We start from the raw sequence: 22,166 nt of genomic DNA, 5'->3' as shown, positions 1-22,166 counted from the left end.
CTTTATGACCCTAATGTATGATGCTTCCTTAAAGCCCGTCCCAACATGACCCTGTCTGTTGGTATATCCTTGAAAAACCCGTCCTCATATTAATGACCCTGACTGTTGGTGTCTAATTAAAGCCCGTCCCAATATCACCCTGACTGTTGGCGTCTCCCTGAAACCCGTCCTCATGTGACTCTGGCTTTTGATGTCTACTTGAAACCCGTCCTCATGTGACCCTGACTGTTGGTGTCTCTTTGAAACCGGTCCTCATGTGACCTTGACTGTTTGTGTCTACTTGAAACCGGTCCTCATGTGAACCTGACTGTTGGTGTCTCCTTGAAACCGGTCCTCATGTGACCCTGACTGTTGGTGTCTCCTTGAAACCCGTCCTCATGTGACCATGACTGTTGGTGTCGCCTTGAAACCGATCCTCATGTGACTCTGGCTGTTGGTGTCTCCTTAAAACCCGTCCTCGTGTGACCTTGGCTGTTAGTGTCTTCTTGAAACCCGTCCCCATATGACCCTGGCTGTCGGTGTCTCCTTGAAACCCGTCCCCGTATGATCATGGCTGTTGTTTTTGTCTTCTTAATACCCGTCCTCGTGTGACCTTGGCTGTTGGTGTCTCCTTAATACCCGTCCTCGTGTGACCTTGGCTGTTGGTGTCTCCTTAAAACTCGTCCTCGTGTGACCTTGGCTGTTGGTGTCTCCTTAAAACCCGTCCTCGTGTGACCCTGGCTGTTGGTGTCTCCTTAAAACCCGTCCTCGTGTGACCTTGGCTGTTGGTGTCTCCTTAAAACCCGTCCTCGTGTGACCTTGGCTGTTGGTGTCTCCTTAATACCCGTGCTCGTGTGACCTTGGCTGTTGGTGTCTCCTTAAAACCCGTCCTCGTGTGACCTTGGGTGTTGCGATGTCATGAAACTCTCTAAATAAACGTTGCTATGTTAAAGACGACATTGCATTTAATTTCAATATAAGAAATTTTATTGACAACGACGATTAGGCACAGTATATTTAGTGCGAAATATTAAGGCTATATTCGTCAAAATGTCGGGGTTTTGTGGCCAGAGGAACCCCTGACAGTTATATTGTTCATAAGCAATACAATGTTACACGGGGTGCTACTTACACATATACTACTAGTACAACTACCAGTTTATAACTGCACATTTGAATGCAGTTTTGATTGCTTATATTTGATTATTGGCATTGGTAATTCACTATTGTATAACCGAACGATTTTTGTGTGTGTGAGTGGTGGAAATACCGAGTATATAATACAGTGTCGTTATATATAGACATGATTATACGGAGCACATGACCGATTCCTAACCAATAACGGAGTGACAGGTATGGTACTGAGTATCGCCAAGGACACCAGGTCCCAAAACTCAGTTGAGAGACCCCAGATCGTCTCCCACTCCTATCCTTGATACAGCGCATTTTCATTGAGGTTGTTTTGGAGTCAGCGACGTACAATTGTAAGTAATTGTGTGTCATTGTTTATATCATTATGAAGAGGTAATGAAGGTATTGCTGTTATCATTGTCCACCTGCATTTGCTGATAAAGAATTTTCACACTTAGCCAACACCTGCATTTATTGAGACAAGATTTTCACACCTGACCACCTGTTTTTTACTTATTCACGATTTTCTTACTTGACCACCTTTATTTTTACCGATACACGATTTTCTAACTTGACCACCTGTATTTTACTGATACACACTTTTCTCACTTGACCACCTGTATTTTACTGATTCACGATTTTCTTACTTGACCACCTTTATTTTTACCGATACACGATTTTCTTACTTGACCACCTGTATTTTACTGATACACACTTTTCTCACTTGACCACCTGTATTTTACTGATTCACGATTTTTCACTTGACCACATGTATTTTACTGATTCACGATTTTCTCACTTGACCACCTTTATTTTTACCGATACACGATTTTCTTACTTGACCACCTGTATTTTACTGACACACGATTTTCTCACTTGACCACCTGTATTTTACTGATACACACGTTTTCTCACTTGACCACCTGTATTTTACCGATACACGATTTTCTCACTTGACCACCTGTATTTTACTGATACACACTTTTCCCTCTTGACCACCTGTATTTTACTGATTCACGATTTTCTCACTTGACCACCTGTGTTTTACTGACACACGATTTTCTCACTTGACCACCTGTATTTTACTGACACACGATTTTCTCACTTGACCACCTGTATTTTACTGACACACGATTTTCTCACTTGACCACCTGTATTTTACTGATACACGATTTTCTCACTTGACCACCTGTATTTTACTGACACACGATTTTCTCACTTGACCACCTGTATTAACTGATACATGATTTTCTCACTTGACCACCTGTTTTTACTGACACACGATTTTCTCACTTGACCACCTGTATTTTACCGATACACGATTTTCTCACTTGACCACCTGTATTTTACTGATTCACGATTTTTCACTTGACCACATGTATTTTACTGATTCACGATTTTCTCACTTGACCACCTTTATTTTTACCGATACACGATTTTCTTACTTGACCACCTGTATTTTACTGACACACGATTTTCTCACTTGACCACCTGTATTTTACTGATACACACGTTTTCTCACTTGACCACCTGTATTTTACCGATACACGATTTTCTCACTTGACCACCTGTATTTTACTGACACACGATTTTCTCACTTGACCACCTGTATTTTACTGACACACGATTTTCTCACTTGACCACCTGTATTTTACTGATACACGATTTTCTCACTTGACCACCTGTATTTTACTGACACACGATTTTCTCACTTGACCACCTGTATTAACTGATACATGATTTTCTCACTTGACCACCTGTATTTTACTGACACACGATTTTCTCACTTGACCACCTGTATTTTACTGATACACGATTTTCTCACTTGACCACCTGTATTTTACTGACACACGATTTTCTTACTTGACCACCTGTATTTTACTGACACATGATTTTCTCACTTGACCACCTGTATTTTACTGACACACGATTTTCTCACTTGACCACCTGTATTTTACTGACACACGATTTTCTCACTTGACCAACTGTATTTTACTGACACACGATTTTCTCACTTGACCACTTGTATTACCGACATTTAATTTTCACACCTATCAAACTGCATTAACTGATACATGATTATTACACCTTATAACCACCGTTAGATAATAACTGATTTTTTGAAATGCATTTTGATATCGTTTACCGGTAGTTACTTTAAGTGGTTATGGGAAATCATAATATGCCTGCATGTGACTGTGTGTGTGCTAGAGTTCATGATTGTATGGAAAAGTACCCAGCCATTAAAATAATCAGGTGATTGTTTCCAATCGAAAGTGACACAACAGGTAAGAATGATGGATTAATGTTGATTTTCCTATTTTGTTTCCTTTTAAGATTTATAATGTTGTCCATATAGAAATAGCCTTTTTTACCTGTATCGAACTCGATTTTGTTTGGTGCAATCGATTATTCAGTCAGTAAAATAACGGTTGGATTTCATTGCTATAAAGTATTGCTGCACAGACTGTTTACAGATACACCGATAGTTCTGGTCTACTTGTTATGTTAATTTGTCATTTAACATATCTAATAAGTTTACAACACGATAGCTGAGACGATGGAGAAGCGGGCAATGTAATATCACGTAAAGACCTGGGGTGGGTGCTTCATCTCTACCAGGGCCGGTTTGTAGCTATCGGGAAGTCTTCTCGAAAGATGTTTTCATTTGTTGTAATAGATATATTGCCATCAGGAAGGAAATATTGTTTTTCAGGACACAGTAAAAGGGTCATCAAACATTCTAATACATTACAATGTCAGAGTATAGATGTCTTTACAACACGTAACGTCTGGTGTCAGGTGATAGTGTATTGTCTGTACTACCGGTAACGTCTGGTGTCAGGTGATAGTGTATTGTCTGTACTATACCTAACGTCTGGTGTCGGGTGATAGTGTATTGTCTGTACTACACGTAACGTCTGGTGTCAGGTGATAGTGTATTGTCTGTACTATACCTAACGTCTGGTGTCAGGTGATAGTGTATTGTCTGTACTACAGGTAACGTCTGGTGTCAGGTGATAGTGTATTGTCTGTACTACAGGTAACGTCTGGTGTCAGGTGATAGTGTATTGTCTGTACTACAGGTAACGTCTGGTGTCAGGTGATAGTGTATTGTCTGTACTACAGGTAACGTCTGGTGTCAGGTGATAGTGTATTGTCTGTACTATACAGGTAACGTCTGGTGTCAGGTGATAGTGTATTGTCTGTACTACACGTAACGTCTGGTGTCAGGTGATAGTGTATTGTCTGTACTATACCTAACGTCTGGTGTCAGGTGATAGTGTATTGTCTGTACTACACGTAACGTCTGGTGTCAGGTGATAGTGTATTGTCTGTACTACACGTAACGTCTGGTGTCAGGTGATAGTGTATTGTCTGTACTACACGTAACGTCTGGTGTCAGGTGATAGTGTATTGTCTGTACTACACGTAACGTCTGGTGTCAGGTGATAGTGTATTGTCTGTACTACACGTAACGTCTGGTGTCAGGTGATAGTGTATTGTCTGTACTACACGTAACGTCTGGTGTCAGGTGATAGTGTATTGTCTGTACTATACCTAACATCAGGTGATAGTGTATTGTCTGTACTACAGGTAACGTCTGGTATCAGGTGATAGTGTATTGTCTGTACTACACGTAACGTCTGGTGTCAGGTGATAGTGTATTGTCTGTACTACACGTAACGTCTGGTGTCAGGTGATAGTGTATTGTCTGTACTACACGTAACGTCTGGTGTCAGGTGATAGTGTATTGTCTGTACTACAGGTAACGCCTGGTGTCAGGTGATAGTGTATTGTCTGTACTACCGGTAACGTCTGGTGTCAGGTGATAGTGTATTGTCTGTACTACAGGTAACGTCTGGTGTCAGGTGATAGTGTATTGTCTGTACTATACCTAACGTCTGGTGTCAGGTGATAGTGTATTGTCTGTACTACATCTAACGTCTGGTGTCAGGTGATAGTGTATTGTCTGTACTACAGGTAACGTCTGGTGTCAGGTGATAGTGTATTGTCTGTACTATACCTAACGTCTGGTGTCAGGTGATAGTTATTGTCTGTACTACAGGTAACGTCTGGTGTCAGGTGATAGTGTATTGTCTGTACTACAGGTAACGTCTGGCGTCAGGTGATAGTGTATTGTCTGTACTATACCTAACGTCTGGTGTCAGGTGATAGTGTATTGTCTGTACTACAGGTAACGTCTGGTGTCAGGTGATAGTGTATTGTCTGTACTACAGGTAACGTCTGGTGTCAGGTGATAGTGTATTGTCTGTACTACAGGTAACGTCTGGTGTCAGGTGATAGTGTATTGTCTGTACTACACGTAACGTCTGGTGTCAGGTGATAGTGTATTGTCTGTACTACATGTAACGTCTGGTGTCAGGTGATAGTGTATTGTCTGTACTAGACCTAACGTCTGGTGTCAGGTGATAGTGTATTGTCTGTACTATACATAACGTCTGGTGTCAGGTGATAGTGTATTGTCTGTACTACATGTAACGTCTGGTGTCAGGTGATAGTGTATTGTCTGTACTAGACCTAACGTCTGGTGTCAGGTGATAGTGTATTGTCTGTACTACAGGTAACGTCTGGTGTCAGGTGATAGTGTATTGTCTGTACTACACGTAACGTCTGGTGTCAGGTGATAGTGTATTGTCTGTACTATACCTAACGTCTGGTGTCAGATGATAGTGTACTGTCTGGAGAGGAAGGGTATTATAGTTACATATATCTTCATGATTTGGAGTATCTACTGAATTGACGTTAGTAGTCAAATCCTTCCACGGTAATCAACATTATTATGTCCGTAATGACCTCCAGATTGCCTATAAATGTGAAAATGGTAGATTACACGGGGTGTCTATAGCCGTCTGGCGTGTGTTAGATTAGTAGATAGCATTTCAACGGTTTTAAAATGACACAATACTATATATATAAACCATGAATGCCATAACGATAATTTTAAACATGTTCCTTGTAATGTCCAGAGTCATTTAGCTGTGTTGTGCTTGAGGTTGTTTACCTTATGAGTTCAATACATTGTTCTCATTGTTTTCAGTATTAATGCTACACATGTTAAATATGTTCTTGACTGAAACAACGACGGCAATCTGGTTTGATTGTCATTCAAAAGGTTAGTTTTCTGTGCAGTTATATTGATTAGGCATGCTTTGGTAGTAAATTGATAAGAATAATGACGTTACACACATGGTATCCATTCTTTCTTGTCTTTTCTCTTATTTTCTGTCTTACTGAAACCCGTCCTCGTGTGACCCTGGCGGTTAGTGTCGTCTTGAAACGCGTCCTCATGTGACCCTGGCTGTTGGTGTCTTCTTGAAACCCGTGCTCATATGACCGTGGCGGTTGGTGTCTTCTTGAAACCCGTCCTCATATGACCCTGGCGGTTGGTGTCTTCTTGAAACGCGTCCTCATGTGACCCAGGCGGTTAGTGTCGTCTTATAACGCGTCCTCATGTGACCCTGGCTGTTGGTGTCTTCTTGAAACCCGTCCTCATATGACCCTGGCAGTTGGTGTCTTCTTGAAACCCGTGCTCATATAATCCTGACTGTTGGTGTCTCCTTGACACCCGTCCTCATATGAACCTGACTGTAAGTGTCTCCTTGAAACGCGTCCTCGTGTGACCCTGATTGTTGGTGTCTCCTGGTAACCCGTCCTCATATGACCCTGGCTGTTGCTATCTTCTTGAAACCCGTCCTCATGTGAATCTGGCTGTCGGTGTCTGCTTGAAACCCGTCCCCCTATGACCTTGGTTGTTTGGTGTCTCCTTAAAACACGTCCTCGTGTGACCCTGGCTGTTGGTGTCTCCTTGTAACCCGTCCTCGTGTTACCTTGGCTGTTGGTGTTACCCCGAAGCTCGTCCTCATGCATGTGACCCTGGTTGTTGGTGTCCCCTTAAAACCCGTCCTCGTGTGACCTTGGCTGTTGGTGTCCCCTTAAAACCCGTCCTCGTGTGACCTTGGCTGTTGGTGTCCCATTAAAACCCGTCCTCGTGTGACCTTGGCTGTTGGTGTCTCCTTGAAACCCGTCCTCGTGTGACCTTGGGTGTTGCGATGTCATGAAACTCTCTAAATAAACGTTGCTATGTTAAAGACGACATTGCATTTAATTTCAATATAAGAAATTTTATTGACAACGACGATTAGGCACAGTATATTTAGTGCGAAATATTAAGGCTATATTCGTCAAAATGTCGAGGTTTTGTGGCTAGAGGAACCCCTGACAGTTATATTATTCATAAGCAATACAATGTCACACGGGGTGTTACTTACACATATACTACTAGTACACCTACCAGTTTATGTCTGCACATTTCAATGCAGTTTTGATTGCTTATAACCTAGCGATTTGTGTGTGTGTGAGTGGTGGAAATACCAAGTATACAATACAGTGTCGTTATATATAGACATGATTATACGGAGCACATGACCGATTCCTAACCAATAACAGAGCGACAGGTATGGTACTGAGTATCGCCAAGGACACCAGGTCCCAGAACTCAGTTGAGAGACCCCAGATCGTCTGGCACTGTTCTCCTTGATACAGCGCATTATCATTGAGGTTGTTTTGGAGTCAGCGACGTACACTTGTAAGTAATTGTGTGTCATTGTTTATATCACTATGAAGGGGTAATGAAGGTATTGCTGTTATCATTGTCCACCTGCATTTGCTGATAAAGGATGTTCACACTTAACTAACACCTGCATTTATTGATACACGATTTTCTCATTTGACCACCTGTATTTTACTGATACACGATTTTCTCACTTGACCACCTGTATTTTACTGATACACGATTTTCTTACTTGACCACCTGTATTTTACTGATACACGATTTTCTCACTTGACCACCTGTATTTTACTGATTCACGATTTTCTCACTTGACCACCTGTATTTTACTGACACACGATTTTCTTACTTTACCACCTGTATTTTACTGATACACGATTTTCTCACTTGACCACCTGTATTTTACTGATTCACGATTTTCTCACTTGACCACCTGTATTTTACTGATACACGATTTTCTCACTTGACCACCTGTATTTTACTGATACACGATTTTCTCACTTGACCACCTGTATTTTACTGATTCACGATTTTCTCACTTGACCACCTGTATTTTACTGATACACGATTTTCTTACTTGACCACCTGTATTTTACTGACACACGATTTTCTTACTTGACCACCTGTATTTTACTGACACACGATTTTCTCACTTGACCACCTGTATTTTACTGACACACGATTTTCTCACTTGACCACCTGTATTTTACTGATTCACGATTTTCTCACTTGACCACCTTTATTTTACTGACTACACGATTTTCTCACTGACCACCTGTATTTACTGATACACGATTTTCTACTTGACCACCTGTATTTTACTGACACACGATTTTCTCACTGACCCACCCTGTATTTTTACTGACCACACGATTTTCTCACTTGACCACCTGTATGTAACTCGATACATGATTTTCTCACTTGACACCGTATTACTACACACTGTATTTGCTCACTTGACCACTGTATTTTACTGACCACCGATTTCTCCTTACCACCTGTATTTTACTGACACACGATTTTCTCACTGACCAACCTGTATTTTACTGCTACACGATTTTCTCACTTGACCACCTTGTATTTTACTGACTACACGATGTTTCTCACTGACCACCTGTATTTAACTGATCACACTGATTTTCTCCACTTGACAACCTGTATTACTGATTCACTTGACCACCTGTATTTTACTGACACACGATTTTCTCACTTGACCAACTGTATTTTACTGACACACGATTTTCTCACTTGACCACTTGTATTTTACTGATACACGATTTTCTCACTTGACCACCTGTATTAACTGATACATGATTTTCTCACTTGACCACCTGTATTTTACTGACACACGATTTTCTCACTTGACCACCTGTATTTTACTGACACACGATTTTCTCACTTGACCAACTGTATTTTACTGACACACGATTTTCTCACTTGACCACTTGTATTACCGACATTTAATTTTCACACCTATCAAACTGCATTAACTGATACATGATTATTACACCTTATAACCACCGTTAGATAATAACTGATTTTTTGAAATGCATTTTGATATCGTTTACCGGTAGTTACTTTAAGTGGTTATGGGAAATCATAATATGCCTGCATGTGACTGTGTGTGTGCTAGAGTTCATGATTGTATGGAAAAGTACCCAGCCATTAAAATAATCAGGTGATTGTTTCCAATCGAAAGTGACACAACAGGTAAGAATGATGGATTAATGTTGATTTTCCTATTTTGTTTCCTTTTAAGATTTATAATGTTGTCCATATAGAAATAGCCTTTTTTACCTGTATCGAACTCGATTTTGTTTGGTGCAATCGATTATTCAGTCAGTAAAATAACGGTTGGATTTCATTGCTATAAAGTATTGCTGTACAGACTGTTTACAGATACACCGATATTTCTGGTCTACTTGTTATGTTAATTTGTCATTTAACATATCTAATAAGTTTACAACACGAAGTCTATTACATTATCGAACTATTACGTCATACGTAACCAATGGTCGGTCCATAGTTACACTGACTGTCCATAGTTACACAGACAGTCCATAGTTACACTGACTGTCAACATTGTTAGGTCACAATAGTACATAATTGTCAGGGCTATTGTCGATATCCGTTGTCCCTGATCATTGGAAGGTCCATAGTGGCACAGACTGACAACATTGTTATGTCATAATGGTACATAATTGTCAGAGCTATTGTCGATATCCGTCGTCCCTAACCTTTTGAAGGTTCATAGTTACACCGGCTGTCCATAGTTACACAGACTGTCCACAGATACACAGACAGTCCATAAGTACAGCTGTCCATAGTTACACCGACTGTCCATAGTTACACAGACTGTCAACATTGTTAGGTCACAATAGTACATAATTGTCAGAGCTATTGTCGATATCCGTTGTCCCTGATCATTGGAAGGTCCATAGTGGCAGAGGCTGACAACATTGTTATGTCATAATGGTACATAATTGTCAGAGCTATTGTCGATATCCGTCGTCCCTAACCTTTGGAATGTCCATAGTTACAGCGGCTGTCCATAGTTACACAGACTGTCCATAGATACACGGACAGTCCATAGTTACAGCAATTGTCAGAGCTATTGTCGATATCCGTCGTCCCTAACCTTTGGAATGTCCATAGTTGCAGCGGCTGTCCATAGTTACACAGACTGTCCATAGATACACGGACAGTCCATAGTTACAGCGGCTGTCCATAGTTACAGCGGCTGTCCATAGTTACACAGACTGTCAACATTGTTAGGTCACAATGGTACATGATTTTCAGAGCTATCGAGTTCCATTGTCCCTAACCTTTGGAATGTCCATAGTTACAACGGCTGTCCATAGTTACACCGAATGTCCATAGTTACACATACTGTCCATGGTTACATACTGTCAACATTGTTAGGTAACAATGGTACATGATTTTCAGAGCAATCGAGTTCCATCGTCCCTAACCTTTGGAAGGCCCAAAGTTACAGCGGCTGTCCATAGATACACGGACAGTCCATAGTTACAGCGGCTGTCCATAGTTACACCGGCTGTCCATAGTTACACCGACTGTCCATAGTTACACCGACTGTCAACATTGTTAGGTCACAATGGTACATGATTGTCAGAGCTATCGATATCCGTCGTCCAATAAAAGCAATATCAATAATAATAGAGGTACATGTACATATATCAGTCTTATAGCAAAATGTTTTGCTTTTCTTTTGAAAGAGTATACTTCCGGTTAGAATCAGCTTATACACAGTTGTGAAATATCAATTGGATATTTGCGAGTGACGGTATATCATTAATACATATATATTTACTAGTGACGATATATCATTAACATATATATATTTACTAGTGACGGTATATCATTAACACATATATATTTACTAGTGACGATATATCATTAACACATATATATTTACTAGTGACAGTATATAATTAATACATATATATATTTACTAATGACGGTATATCATTAACATATATATATTTACTAGTGACGGTATATAATTAATACATATATATATTTACTAGTGACAGTATATCATTAACACATATATATTTACTAGTGACTGTATATAATTAATACATATATATTTACTAGTGACGGTATATCATTAACACATATATATTTACTAGTGACAGTATATCATTAACACATATATATTTACTAGTGACGGTATATCATTAACACATATATATTTACTAGTTACAGTATATCATTAACACATATATATTTACTAGTTACAGTATATCATTAACACATATATATTTACTAATGACGGTATATCATTAACACATATATATTTACTAGTGACATTATATCATTAACATATATATATTTACTAGTGACGGTATATCATTAACATATATATATATTTACTAGTGACGGTATATCATTAACACATATATATTTACTAGTTACAGTATATCATTAACAAATATATATTTACTAGTGACCGTATATCATTAACACATATATATTTACTAGTGACGGTATATCATTAACACATATATATTTACTAGTGACAGTATATCATTAACATATATATATTCACTAGTGACATTATATAATTAACACATATATATTTACTAGTGACGGTATATCATTAACATATATATATTTACTAGTGACATTATATAATTAACACATATATATTTACTAGTGACGGTATATCATTAACATATATATATTTACTAGTGACGGTATATCATTAACATATATATATTTACTAGTGACAGTATATCATTAACACATATCATATTTACTAGTGACAGTATATCATTAACACATATATATTTACTAGTGACAGTATATCATTAACATATATATATTTACTAGTGACGGTATATCATTAACACATATATATTTACTAGTGACGGTATATCATTAACACATATATATTTACTAGTGACAGTATATCATTAACATATAGATATTTACTAGTGACGGTATATCATTAACATATATATATTTACTAGTGACGGTATATCATTAACACATATATATTTACTAGTTACAGTATATCATTAACATATATATACTTACTAGTGACATTATATAATTAACACATATATATTTACTAGTGACAGTATATAATTAATACATATATATTTACTAGTGACGGTATATCATTAACACATATATATTTACTAGTGACAGTATATCATTACCACATATATATTTACTAGGGACAGTATATCATTAACACACATATATATACTAGGGACAGTATATCATTAACACACATATATTTACTAGTGACGGTATATCATTAACACATATTTATTTACTAGTGACGGTATATCATTAATACATATATATTTACTAATGACGGTATATCATTAACACATATATATTTACTAGTGACAGTATATCATTAACACACATATATTTACTAGTGACGGTATATAATTAATACATATATATTTACTAGTGACAGTATATCATTACCACATATATATTTACTAGTGACGGTATATCATTAACACATATATATTTACTAGTGACGGTATATCATTAACATATATATATTTACTAGTGACGGTATATCATTAACACATATATATTTACTAGTGACAGTATATCATTAACATATATATATTTACTAGTGACGGTATATCATTAACACATATATATTTACTAGAGACAGTATATCATTAACATATATATATTTACTAGTGACAGTATATCATTAACATATATATATTTACTAGTGACAGTATATCATTAACACATATATATTTACTAGGGACAGTATATCATTAACACATATATATTTACTAATGACGGTATATAATTAATACATATATATATTTACCAATGACGGTATATCATTAACATATATATATTTACTAATGACGGTATATCATTAACACATATATATTTACTAGTGACATTATATAATTAACATATATATATATTTACTAATGACGGTATATCATTAATACATATAATAAAACATACAGTCTTCCGTAAAAACTAGTTGATATAAGTCATCCGAAACTCTTTAATGTAACAAATGTGTTTTCATCATACCTGCGTCAATTCAATTGTCACACCACCGTCGTGTGACAGAGACATGGTCGGTTCATTTCCAACTCCCTTGAAGTATTAAAATAAAATTTAATGGAAATACAAAAAAGTGCGGCTGGATACATTCATATTAATATTTCCCTTTCATTTGAATGAATATGCTTTCTTCCGAGCCTGTAAACCTTCACCAATAAATTATCAGGAATATATCGACATCTACTTGAAGTATCTCATAACCGTGTCAACCTTCTCTTGTGTAACCTCATGACCTTGTCAACCTTCTCTTGTGTGATATCATGACCTCGTCAACCTTCTCTGGTGTAATCTCATGACCTTGTCAACCTTCTCTTGTGTAACCTCATGACCTTGTCAACCTTCTCATGTGTGATATCATGACCTTGTCAACCTTCTCTTGTGTAACCTCATGACCTTGTCAACCTTCTCTTGTGTAACCTCATGACCTTGTCAACCTTCTCTTGTGTGATATCATGACCTTGTCAACCGTCTCTTGTGTAATCTCATGACCTTGTCAACCTTCTCTTGTGTAACCTCATGACCTTGTCAACCTTCTCATGTGTGATATCATGACCTTGTCAACCTTCTCTTGTGTAATCTCATGACCTTGTCAACCTTCTCTGGTGTAATCTCATGACCGTGTCAACCTTCTCTTGTGTAACCTCATGACCGTGTCAACCTTCTCTTGTGTAACCTCATGACCTTGTCAACCTTCTCTTGTGTAATCTCATGACCTTGTCAACCTTCTCTGGTGTAATCTCATGACCGTGTCAACCTTCTCTTGTGTAACCTCATGACCTTGTTAACCTTCTCTTGTGTAACCTCATGACCTTGTCAACCTTCTCTTGTGTAACCTCATGACCTTGTCAACCTTCTCTTGTGTAACCTCATGACCTTGTCAACCTTCTCTTGTGTAACCTCATGACCTCGTCAACCTTCTCTGGTGTAATCTCATGACCTTGTCAACCTTCTCTTGTGTAACCTCATGACCTTGTCAACCTTTTCATGTGTGATATCATGACCTTGTCAACCTTCTCTTGTGTAACCTCATGACCTTGTCAACCTTCTCTTGTGTAACCTCATGACCTTGTCAACCTTCTCTTGTGTGATATCATGACCTTGTCAACCTTCTCTTGTGTAATCTCATGACCTTGTCAACCTTCTCTTGTGTAACCTCATGACCTTGTCAACCTTCTCATGTGTGATATCATGACCTTGTCAACCTTCTCTTGTGTAATCTCATGACCTTGTCAACCTTCTCTGGTGTAATCTCATGACCGTGTCAACCTTCTCTTGTGTAACCTCATGACCGTGTCAACCTTCTCTTGTGTAACCTCATGACCTTGTCAACCTTCTCTTGTGTAATCTCATGACCTTGTCAACCTTCTCTTGTGTAATCTCATGACCTTGTCAACCTTCTCTTGTATAATCTCGTGACCTTGACACACTTCTCTTGTGTAATCTCATGACCTTGTCAACCTTCTCTTGTGTAATTTCATGACCGTGTCAACCTTCTCATATGTAATCTCATGACCTTGGCAACCTTCTATTGTGTAACCTCATGACCTTGTCAACCTTCTCTTGTATAATCTCGTGACCTTGCCAACCATCTCTATTGTAATCTCATGACCTTGACAACCTTCTCTTGTGTAATTTCATGACCTTGTCAACCTTTCTTGGTGTAATTTCATGACCTTGTCAACCTTCTCTTGGTGTAATTTCATGACCTTGTCAACCTTCTTTGGTGTAATCTCATGACCTTGTCAACCTTCTCTAGTGTAATCTCATGACCTTGTCAACCTTCTCTTGTGTAATTTCATGACCTTGTCAACCTTCTCTTGTGTAATTTCATGACCGTGTCAACCTTCTCATGTGTAATATCATGACCTTGTCAACATTCTCTTGTGTAATCTCATGACCTTGTCAACCTTCTCTTGTGTAATCTCATAACCTTGTCAACCTTCTCTTGTGTAATCTCATGACCTTGTCAACCTTCTCTTGTGTAATCTAATGACCTTGTCAACATTCTTTGGCTTAATCTCATGAAATTGTCAACCTTCTCTTGTGTAATCTCATGACCTTGTCAACCTTCTCATGTGTAATCTCATGACCTTGTCAACCTTCTCTTGTGTAATCTCATAACCTTGTCAACCTTCTTTATTGTAATCTCATGACCTTGAGAACCTTCTCCTGTGTAATCTCATGACCTTGTCAACCTTCTCTTGTGCAATCTCATGACCTTGTCAACCTTCTCTTGTGTAATTTCATGACCGTGTCAACCTTCGTTAGTGTAATTTCATGACCTTGTTAACCTTCTCTTGTGTAATCTCATGACCTTGGCAACCTTCTCTTGTGTAATCTCATGACCTTGACAACCTTCTCCTGTGTAATCTCATGACCTTGTCAACCTTCTCTTTTGCAATCTCATGACCTTGTCAACCTTCTCTTGTGTAATCTCATGACCTTGTCAACCTTCTCTTGTGTAATCACATGACCGTGTCAACCTTCTCTTGTGTAATCTCATGACCGTGTCAACCTTCTCTTGTGTAATCTCATGACCGTGTCAACCTTCGTTAGTGTAATTTCATGACCTTGTCAACCTTCTCTTGTGTAATCTCATGACCTTGTCAACCTTCTCTTGTGTAATCTCAATGAACTTGTCTACATTCTCTTGTGTAATTACATGACCGTGTCAACCTTCGTTAGTGTAATCTCATGACCTTGTCAACCTTCTCTTGTGTAATCTCATGACCTTGTCAACCTTCTCTTGTGTAATCTCATGACCTTATCAACCTTCTCTTGTGTAATCTCATGACCGTGTCAACCTTCTCATGTGTAATCTCATGACCTTGTCAACCTTCTCTTGTGTAATCTCCGGAACTTGTCAACCTTCTCATGTGTAATCTCATGACCTTGTCAACCTTCTCTTGTGTAATCTCATGACCTTGTCAACCTTCTCTTGTGTAATCTCATGACGGTGTCAACATTCTCTTGTGTAATCTCATGACCTTGTCAACCTTCTCTCGTGTAATCTCATGACCTTGTCAACCTTCTCTTGTGTGATCTCATGACCTTGTCAACCTTCTCTGGTGTGATCTCATGACCTTGTCAACCTTGTCTTGTGTAATCTTATGACCTTGTCAACCTTCTCTTGTATAATCTCGTGACCTTGACAAACTTCTCTTGTGAAATCTCATGACCTTGTCAACCTTCTCTTGTGTAATCTCATGACCGTGTCAACCTTCGTTAGTGTAATATCATGACCTTGTCAACGTTCTCTTGTGTAATCTCATGACCTTGTCAACCTTCTCTTGTGCACTCTCATGACCTTGTCAACCTTCTCTTGTGTAATCCCATGACCTTGTCAACCTCCTCTTGTGTAATCTGATGACCTTGTCAACCTCCTCTTGTGTAATCTGATGACCTTGTCAACCTTCTCTTGTATACTCTCGTGACCTTGTCAACCTTCTCTTGTGTAACCTCATGACCTTGTCAACCTTCTCTTGTGTAATCCCATGACCTTGTCAACCCCCTCTTGTGTAATCTGATGACCTTGTCAACCTTCTCTTGTATACTCTCGTGAACTTGTCAACCTTCTCTTGTGTAATCTCATGACCTTGTCAACCTTCTCTTGTGTAATCTCATGACCTTGTCAACCTTCTCTTGTGTAATTTCATGACCTTGTCAACCTTCTCTTGTGTAATCTCATGACCTTGTCAACCTTTTCTTGTGTAATCTCATGACGGTGTCAACATTCTCTCGTGTAATCTCATGACCTTGTCAACCTTCTCTTGTGTGATCTTATGACCTTGTCAACCTTCTCTGGTGTGATCTCATGACCTTGTCAACCTTCTCTTGTGTAATCTCATGACCTTGTCAACCTTCTCTTGTATAATCTCGTGACCTTGCCAACCATCTCTATTGTAATCTCATGACCGTGTCAACCATCTCTATTGTAATCTCATGACCTTGTCAACCTTCTCTTGTGTAATCTCATGACGGTGTCAACCTTCTCTTGTAGCTACTATATAATATTGTAACAAGATTGAAACATCAAATGTCTGAAAGTTTAAATATCGGATTTAATATATGTTACCTCCGCGTTAGGTCTTCAGTTCAGTATAGTGGTATCCAAGTCTGAACAAATATTTTCTTTCTTTATTCTGTAGATTTGACCACGATGAATCGAGCCCACTCAATGCTATTCCTGATCATTCTTGCAGGAGTTTGTCCTAATCATGGTGAGTGTGATAAGTATCCGTCCTAGTCATGGTGAGTGTGATAAGTGTCCGTCCTAGTCATGGTAAGTGTGATAAGTGTCCGTCCTAGTCATGGTGAGTGTGATAACTGTCCCGTCCTAGTCATGGTGAGTGTGATAAGTGTCCGTCCTAGTCATGGTAAGTGTGATAAGGGTCCGTCCTTCATGATGAGTATGATAAGTGTACGTCTTAGTCATGGTGAGTGTGAAAAGAATCCGTCATAGTCATGGTGAGTGTGATACGTGTCCGTCCTAGTCATGGTGAGTGTGATATATGTCCGTCCTAGTCATGGTGAGTGTGATAAGTGTCCGTCCTAGTCATAGTGAGTGTGATAAGTATCCGTCCTAGTCACGGCGAGTGTGATAGGTGTCCGTCCTAGTCATGGTGAGTGTGATAAATATCCATCCTAGTCATGGTGAGTGTGATAAATATCCGTCCTAGTCATGGTGAGTGTGATAAGTGTCCGTTTTAGTCATGGTGAGTGTGATAAATGTCCTTCTCATCATGGTGAGTGTGATAAGAATCCGTCCGAGTCATGGTGAGTGTGATAAGTGTCCGTCCTAGTCATGGTGAGTGTGATAAATGTCCGTCTTAGTCATGGTGAGTGTGATAAGTGTCCGTCCTAGTCATGGTGAGTGTGATAAGTGTCCGTCCTAGTCATGGTGAGTGTGGTAAGTGTCCGTCCTAGTCATGGTTAGTGTGATAAGTGTCCGTTCTAGTCTTGGTGAGTGTGATAAACGTCCGTCGTAGTCATGGTGAGTGTGATAAGTGTCTGTCCTGATCATGGTGAGTGTGATAAGTGTCCGTCCTAGTCATGGTGAGTGTGATAAGTGTACGTCCTAGTCATGGTGAGTGTGATAAGTGTCCGTCCAAGTCACGTTGAGTGTGATAAGTGTCCGTCCTAGTCATGGTGAGTGTGATAAGTGTCCGTCCTAGTCATGGTGAGTGTGATAAGTGTCCGTCCTAGTCATGGTGAGTGTGATAAGTGTCCGTCCTAGTCATGGTAAGTGTGATAAGGGTCCGTCCTAGTCATGGTGAGTGTGATAAGTGTCCGTCCTAGTCATGGTGAGTGTGATATGTGTCCGTCGTAGTCATGATGAGTTTGATAAGTGTCCGTCCTAGTCATGGTGAGTGTGATAAGTGTCCGTCCTAGTCACGTTGAGTGTGATAAGTTTCCGTCCAAGTCATGGTGAGTGTGATAAGTGTCCACCCAAGTCATGGTGAGTGTGATAAGTGTCCGTCCTAGTCATAGTGAGTGTGATAAGTGTCCGTCCTAGTCATGGTGAGTGTGATAAATGTCCGTCTTAGTCATGGTGAGTGTGATAAGTGTCCGTCCTAGTCATGGTGAGTGTGATAAGTGTCCGTCCTAGTCATGGTGAGTGTGGTAAGTGTCCGTCCTAGTCATGGTTAGTGTGATAAGTGTCCGTTCTAGTCTTGGTGAGTGTGATAAACGTCCGTCGTAGTCATGGTGAGTGTGATAAGTGTCTGTCCTGATCATGGTGAGTGTGATAAGTGTCCGTCCTAGTCATGGTGAGTGTGATAAGTGTACGTCCTAGTCATGGTGAGTGTGATAAGTGTCCGTCCAAGTCACGTTGAGTGTGATAAGTGTCCGTCCTAGTCATGGTGAGTGTGATAAGTGTCCGTCCTAGTCATGGTGAGTGTGATAAGTGTCCGTCCTTCATGATGAGTATGATAAGTGTCCGTCCTAGTCATGTGAGTGTGATAAGTGTCCGTCCTAGTCATGGTGAGTGTGATATGTGTCCGTCGTAGTCATGATGAGTTTGATAAGTGTCCGTCCTAGTCATGGTGAGTGTGATAAGTGTCCGTCCTAGTCACGTTGAGTGTGATAAGTTTCCGTCCAAGTCATGGTGAGTGTGATAAGTGTCCACCCAAGTCATGGTGAGTGTGATAAGTGTCCGTCCTAGTCATAGTGAGTGTGATAAGTGTCCGTCCTGGTCATGGTGAGTGTGATAAGTGTCCACCCTAGTCATGGTGAGGGTGATAAGTGTCCGTCCTAGTCATGGTGAGTGTGATAAGTGTCCTTCCTGATCATGGTGAGTGTGATAAGTGTCCGTCCTAGTCATGGTGAGTGTGATAAGTGTACGTCCTAGTCATGGTGAGTGTGATAAGTGTCCGTCCAAGTCACGTTGAGTGTGATAAGTGTCCGTCCTAGTCATGGTGAGTGTGATAAGTGTCCGTCCTAGTCATGGTGAGTGTGATAAGTGTCCGTCCTTCATGATGAGTATGATAAGTGTCCGTCCTAGTCATGTGAGTGTGATAAGTGTCCGTCCTAGTCATGGTGAGTGTGATAAGTGTCCGTCCTAGTCATGGTGAGTGTGATATGTGTCCGTCGTAGTCATGGTGAGTGTGATAAGTGTCCGTCCTTCATGATGAGTTTGATAAGTGTCCGTCCTAGTCATGGTGAGTGTGATAAGTGTCCGTCCTAGTCATGTTGAGTGTGATAAGTTTCCGTCCAAGTCATGGTGAGTGTGATAAGTGTCCACCCAAGTCATGGTGAGTGTGATAAGTGTCCGTCCTAGTCATAGTGAGTGTGATAAGTGTCCGTCCTAGTCATGGTGAGTGTGATAAGTGTCCACCCTAGTCATGGTGAGGGTGATAAGTGTCCGTCCTAGTCATGGTGAGTGTGATAAGTGTCCGTCCTGATCATGGTGAGTGTGATAGGTGTCCGTCCTAGTCATGGTGAGTGTGATACGTGTCCGTCCTAGTCATGGTGAGTGTGATAAGTGTCCGTCCTAGTCATGGTGAGTGTGATAAGTGTCCGTCCTAGTCATGTGAGTGTGATAAGTGTCCGTCCTAGTCATGGTGAGTGTGATAAGTGTCCGTCCTAGTCACGTTGAGTGTGATAAATGTCCGTCCTAATCATGGTGAGTGTGATAGGTGTCCGTCCTAGTCATGGTGAGTGTGATAAGTGTCCGTCCTAGTCATAGTGAGTGTGATAACTGTCCGTCCTAGTAATGGTGAGTGTGATAAATGTCCGTCCTAGTCATGGTGATTGTCATAAGTGTCCGTCCTGGTCATGGTGAGTGAGGCAAGTGTCCGTTCTAAGTCATGGTGAGTGTGATAAGTGTCCGTCCTAGTCATGGTGAGTGTGATAAGTGTCCGTCCTAGTCATGGTGAGTGTGATAAGTGTCCGTCCTAGTCATGGTGAGTGTGATAAGTATCCGTCCTAGTCATGTGAGTGTGATAAGTGTCCGTCCTCGTCATGGTGAGTGTGATAAGTGTCCGTCCTAGTCATGTGAGTGTGATAAGTGTCCGTCCTAGTCATAGTGTCCGCCACAAGTTTTTCCAGCCTAAGCCATATTGAACGGTTTTTTGTTTTTGTTTTGGTAATAACGTGGACATATCCATACGATTCATTTGCAGACATTTTACTTCTTTTCCAGTGAACTGTTGGTGTTTGACGGATGCTTTGCTAGCAGGGGGAGCTGTAGGTGCGGGCGTCGTAGCGGCACCTTTTGTAGCATCAGCCGCGTTAGGGGCTGTTGGTTTCACTGCCGCCGGGACAGCCGCCGGTTCTGCTGGAGCCGCCCTGATGTCCACCTATGGTGGCAGTATCGCCGCAGGCAGCGCCGTATCTGTGATGCAATCAGTAGGCGCGGCTGGTTTAGGAGTAGCTGGTCAGGCGGTTGGTGGCGCCGTGGCAGGAGCTGCTGCCTACGCCGCTGGTGGGGGCAATTGTGATCCAAAATCTCCCAACTGCTAGAAAAAAAGGGCTTATGCATCCTTATTCAATAATGTAGTAACGTTCATCAATTTTAAATTATCAGGATACAGTATAACGTCGTACGTGGCAATAATGTCGAATCTCGAATGTTTGTAAAAAAAAAACCCATATTATATTGTATCTTTTATATATTTCAAAATATGCTCATATCAATAAAAAATTGTTCTCCTATTTTGGTAAAAGTGTTGGTTTGGTATATTACAGAAATACTGTTGCTATAATCGAAAAATCGGTCTTGATTATCGTTGGTTCATTTTCTACCAGAGAATGGGTATTAACGGTATCACACACGGAGATACTGTAGACATACGTCTATAAACGAACCAGAGAATGGACATTAACGGTATCACACACGGACATACTGTAGATATACGTGTATAAACGAACCAGAGAATTGACATTAACGGTATCACACACGGACATATTGTAGACATACGTCTATAAACGAACCAGAGAATTGACATTAACAGTACAACACACGGACATACTGTACACATACGTCTATAAACGAACCAGAGAATTGACATTAACAGTACAACACACAGGACATACTGTACACATACGTCTATAAACGAACCAGAGAATTGACATTAACGGTAGAACACACGGACATACTGTGGACATACGTGTATAATCGAACCAGAGAATGGATATTAACGGTAGAACACACGGACATACTGTACACATACGTCTATAAACGAACCAGAGAATTGACATTAACAGTACAACACACGGACATACTGTACACATACGTCTATAAACGAACCAGAGAATGGACATTAACAGTATCAACACACGGACATACTGTACACATACGTCTATAAACGAACCAGAGAATTGACATTAACGGTACCACACATGGACATACTGTAGACATACGTCTATAAACGTACCA

General features: G+C 39.9%; 1 protein-coding gene across 3 annotated transcripts; it reads left to right on the top strand.

The window, feature by feature from the left end:
- The first annotated feature begins 1,341 nt into the window (after positions 1–1,341).
- LOC117344548 (interferon alpha-inducible protein 27-like protein 1) lies at positions 1,342–21,447 on the top strand. 3 transcript variants are annotated; one of them, XM_033907338.1, is made up of 3 exons: positions 1,342–1,463; positions 17,437–17,508; positions 20,931–21,447. In XM_033907338.1, the coding sequence occupies exons 2-3, from the start codon at positions 17,448–17,450 to the stop codon at positions 21,248–21,250; spliced, it is 381 nt and encodes a 126-aa protein (XP_033763229.1). In that variant the 5' UTR covers positions 1,342–1,463; positions 17,437–17,447; the 3' UTR covers positions 21,251–21,447. The 3 variants fall into 3 exon arrangements, with proteins under 3 accessions (XP_033763229.1, XP_033763220.1, XP_033763238.1); XM_033907329.1 differs by lacking the exon at positions 1,342–1,463 and adding an exon at positions 7,570–7,720; XM_033907347.1 differs by lacking the exon at positions 1,342–1,463 and adding an exon at positions 9,327–9,412.
- Positions 21,448–22,166: the final 719 nt, after the last annotated feature.

This window comes from Pecten maximus, chromosome 2 (assembly GCF_902652985.1).
Source record: "Pecten maximus chromosome 2, xPecMax1.1, whole genome shotgun sequence".
Lineage (NCBI taxonomy): Eukaryota > Metazoa > Mollusca > Bivalvia > Pectinida > Pectinidae > Pecten > Pecten maximus.
This window is presented reverse-complemented; position numbering and strand designations above follow the sequence as displayed.